General features: G+C 40.2%; 1 protein-coding gene across 1 annotated transcript in view; it reads left to right on the top strand.

The window, feature by feature from the left end:
• Positions 1 to 502: 502 nt before the first annotated feature.
• The window catches only part of OTX1 (orthodenticle homeobox 1), a 7,750-nt gene continuing 4,079 nt past the window's right edge, over positions 503 to 4,173 (top strand). Inside the window, 2 exon segments of the mRNA XM_018555722.1 lie at positions 503 to 691; positions 2,665 to 2,816. Of these exon segments, the coding sequence (XP_018411224.1) occupies positions 595 to 691; positions 2,665 to 2,816 (249 nt within the window). The 5' untranslated portion in view covers positions 503 to 594.

Genomic DNA, 4,173 nt, shown 5'->3' with positions numbered 1-4,173 from the left:
CTGCCATCTGCAAAATGTTTACGTTGAAAATACATTCCAGCTGCTTAAATCTCATGAATTTGTGCATATGCAAAGCGATCTGCGTGTTGTCTCGGCCGGGATCGGGGGATTTCAGCGATTTGTTACTCTGGGGTTGTGGGGGGATTAAAAAAACAAGTCTACCGAACCCAGGCCGGGCAGATGTCAGTCTCCCCGACAGACGAAATGGGAGGGGGGTTTTATTATTTTATAAAAGTGCAAATTACATCAACTTTTTTTTTTTATTGTTTGGTTTTCTTTTTCAATTGCTTAAAAATAGTTTGTGGCCGAATCCAATAATATGGAATTCTAGATGGAGGTAAAACAAACAATAAATATTGTGATAATAAATCTAAAGGGACCAATGAATTTCGTTCCTGTCCCTGAAGATGGGGGGCTGTGTTGATCTGGTAGGATGAGGATCTGCTCAAGTCTTCCAGTGCTCTGAAAAATCTTGACGGTGGACAAGAAGAAAAACAGAAGAAAGGCAAGAAATCTACTCGCCTGTGTGAAGAAAAATAAAAAGTAGACAATCTGAGTGTGTGGATTACTCGGGACCCCCGTCCAGCTGTTAGCATGATGTCATACCTCAAACAGCCCCCCTATAGTATGAATGGATTGGGGCTCACGGGACCCGGAATGGATCTGCTGCACCCATCTGTGGGATACCCAGGTAAGAACCCCTTTGTACATGCCCTCCCTAGGCCTTACTCCTGCTGAATTATTGTCATTTTACCAAATTAATTTCTGACACTTTTTATGTTTGCATTACATTTTATTGTAACTTTTTTTTGTTTGTTCCGGGATATGTCTGTACATAGCATGGGGCATATTGTTCAATAAATAATCTGCCTATATTATTATTTTTATCTTCTACAACCAGTATAGAGAATAATATTTTGATAATGTTTATGGATCACACGGTTTAAAATAGATGATGATAGAAATAAGTGACAGAACCAGCAGAGGTCCCATAGAGATGAATGGGAGATGTGACAACGAATAGCCCTAATATTGTAGTTGGAATGCTTTTTGACGGGATAGTAAAGTTTGCGTTACTTGCCAGAGGCAGCAAAATAATCAAATTCTAGTAAAATCCTAAACAGCCCATTCCAGAGCCGTATGTGTTATTATATAGGGTGAAGGCTGAGAGGAGCCCAGCGGTGTGAAGTCAGCTTAATCCCTTCACCTCATCACAGATGAGCTCACGTGAGCAAATCTACTACCAGAAGGAAGGGCCTAGCTCCCTCCAACACCGACATCAGGAGGCTCCTCTCTGTGCGGCCATCTTTACACTCTGCAAACTTTTATTACCAAGTTACAGAGCGCCGCGTTTAATGCAAACTTCCATGTATTTGTAGTAAATGGACAGCAAGGCGTATTATTTTAGAGATGTACATGACCAAGAAATAATGTGATCCTCATGGTGGTCAGAGCCACATTGTATTGTAGTAATTAATACATTTGTCTGCGAGACTAATATTATGGTGGTAGAGTAGTTCTATTTCTGCTCCCGGATTCAGAACTCAGGAAACATGTCACCAATAATTCCTAGATCGCCCTGTCCCCCATATACATTAGTCTTTTATTTCTACTATCAAATATTTCACCTGCTGAGAAGTTTTGAGGAACTTTAAAAATACAGCAATGTCCTGAATTAATTTATACAGCGATTCATTGATGTATTTATTCTGAACCAATAACCTGGAATTGTCATTATAGGCGCTGGAGGATTCTTATTATTTGACGCTGAAAAATAAAATCCCAGCGCCTGGCTCTATACATTAGACACACAGCGAATCTACATCGCTGCTGTATAATAATAATAATAATATTATATGGCTCTGTAGTATAGTAAAATCACTGACACAATATCTCGGGGATGTAGATTGGTTTGACATCTTCTTTAAGAACACAATACATATATAATTAGAAATAAACAAAGCTATGTGTGTAAAATATATATATAATTCTCTATCTATCATTTCATCTTCTACACTGAACAGGTTGTAACTTAGTTTATAAAGTCTCCTTTTCCCTGACTATATTCCACACTTGTATACTTCCTTCGGTCCTACTAGGAATCCGCATAATGCTCGGATGTGATGACATATAAATGAGGGGAAGCCAACAGTTTAAAGTCCTTAATTAAAAATAAAAAGTACTTTGGTGTAAAATTATATGTAATAAAATGTACTTTCATGACTAATCCTATAAAATGTGTTTTAGCAGAAATATAAATGATCTTCTGTGTTTTTATGTTCTATTTAGTAGAAATATTAATTATCTTGTGTGTGGTTTTTTATATTTGATGTAGTATGTAACATATATTTAAATGTATGTCCTAATTCTAGATCGGGGCTTCTCAACTTTAACTCGAGGTCTCCTTCTGTCAGGCACCCCTTAGTGTGGTTTTTATTTGTCACCAGCCCCCCTACTTGTGTTAAAACCTAATGGATTATTTGTGAAACCTTTCTAAATCTCTAGCGATGTTAATATCTTATTTTGTTATTTGCTAAACTTCGGATTCATATATTTAAGTGTGTCTTGGGGTGCGGGTCCGCCGGTTGAGAACTCCTCATCTAGGAGCCTGTGTATATTATGTGGGTGCAGTGACTGATGGCTGTCCCCCCTGTGTCCCCACAGCCACCCCTCGGAAGCAGCGCCGGGAGCGCACCACCTTCACGCGCTCGCAGTTGGACATTTTGGAGGCGCTGTTCGCCAAGACGCGTTACCCCGACATCTTCATGCGGGAGGAGGTGGCGCTGAAGATCAACTTGCCGGAGTCCCGCGTTCAGGTGCGCTCAGCAATAGCCATCATGAGCCCCTTCTTCACCCTGTCCTGTCATGCCTCTTTATATTTCTCTCTCTGGCTGCCTCTGATCATTTCACTCATTTCATTTATTTCCAACTTTTAGGAGTTCTGCTATACATACTTGTTCCTCCACTGCAGAATCGAACCTCTTTTGGAGCAATGTTTATATCTCCTGTGTAATGGGCTCATTTGGGATCTCAAATTAATTTAGGAGTTATTTTCTATGGATGAAGAAGGCTGGGAACCCTGTAACCTGAGCATAGGTGTTGATTTATGATCTGTAGGACCTGCAAAGCTTTAAAAGGTCTTTTGGTGTAAAGCTTGCAGTGCCATCCTGGACTGCTCATCTGTGCTAAGGGTGCCACTTGGTTTCTCTAGGTGAGGCACAGGCTGGCTCCAGAAAGTCTGAGGGACAACCGAAGAGTGGGGCACACAAGCAGTGTCTAATCTAGGGGCCTCCTTGTCAGGGTATCCTAAAGCATGGCCTGGTACCACACAAGTGCAAACATGTAGATCACAAGCTGGCAGAGCACATGGGTTCTAGATGCAGACAAGTTGATATGAAAACGGTGTGGTGCCCTCTGCAGGAGGTGAAGTGTAGCTGAGGCCTTCATGGATCATAATTAATGGGGCTTGGTCCACTTGCCAAGCTGGAGATTATTGAGGTCAGTCTCTGGGAACCTAATAGAGCCACAGGTCGTAGAGTATACTAACTTAATATGGTGCCCTAACCTGATGTAAATATGGAGACTTTCCCTGTGAAAATATTGGTAGGTTATTGATTGATCAGGTTGTAGGTGTGTTTGTGGGTGTATATGAAACTTCAATACATAAAATTGGACATAAAATTAATTTGGTTCCCAGTCTGCAGTGTGGATGGTGGTAGATGCTCCATTCCTTGGTACCCATCTGACTGGCTCTTGACTTTGTTTTAAAAAGTTGGGTTTTCTAAGAATGTAGCTTTTTTTTTTTTTTTTTTTTTTCCTACACAAAATGGATAAAAACTACTTATTAGTATATTGAGGGCTTGGAGTTTGAATTTCACTAAATCAGGGATTATTGGGTATAGAAAACATTTCTAGAATTCTAATGGTAGAACTATTTGAATTCCTAAATATGATCTATGATTTGATTTTAGTTCCTGAACCCAGAGGTAATGTTTTTATGCAAACTGGATAATCTTCTAAACTAGAACACTTAAGTTTTGTTGTCTGTGCCCATCTGGTTTAAAAAGATTCCTTGGAGTGCCTAAGGACCCATAGTGTGTGTGTGTGTGTGTGTGTGTGTGTGTGTGTGTGTGTGTGTGTGTGTGTGTGTGTGTGTGTGTGTGTGTGTGTAAA

This window comes from Nanorana parkeri, unplaced genomic scaffold (assembly GCF_000935625.1).
Source record: "Nanorana parkeri isolate BGI_ZX_2015 unplaced genomic scaffold, ASM93562v1 scaffold11, whole genome shotgun sequence".
In the NCBI taxonomy this organism is placed as follows: domain Eukaryota; kingdom Metazoa; phylum Chordata; class Amphibia; order Anura; family Dicroglossidae; genus Nanorana; species Nanorana parkeri.
Note: the sequence above shows the minus strand (reverse complement) of the source record. Positions and strands in the feature narration are given on the sequence as shown.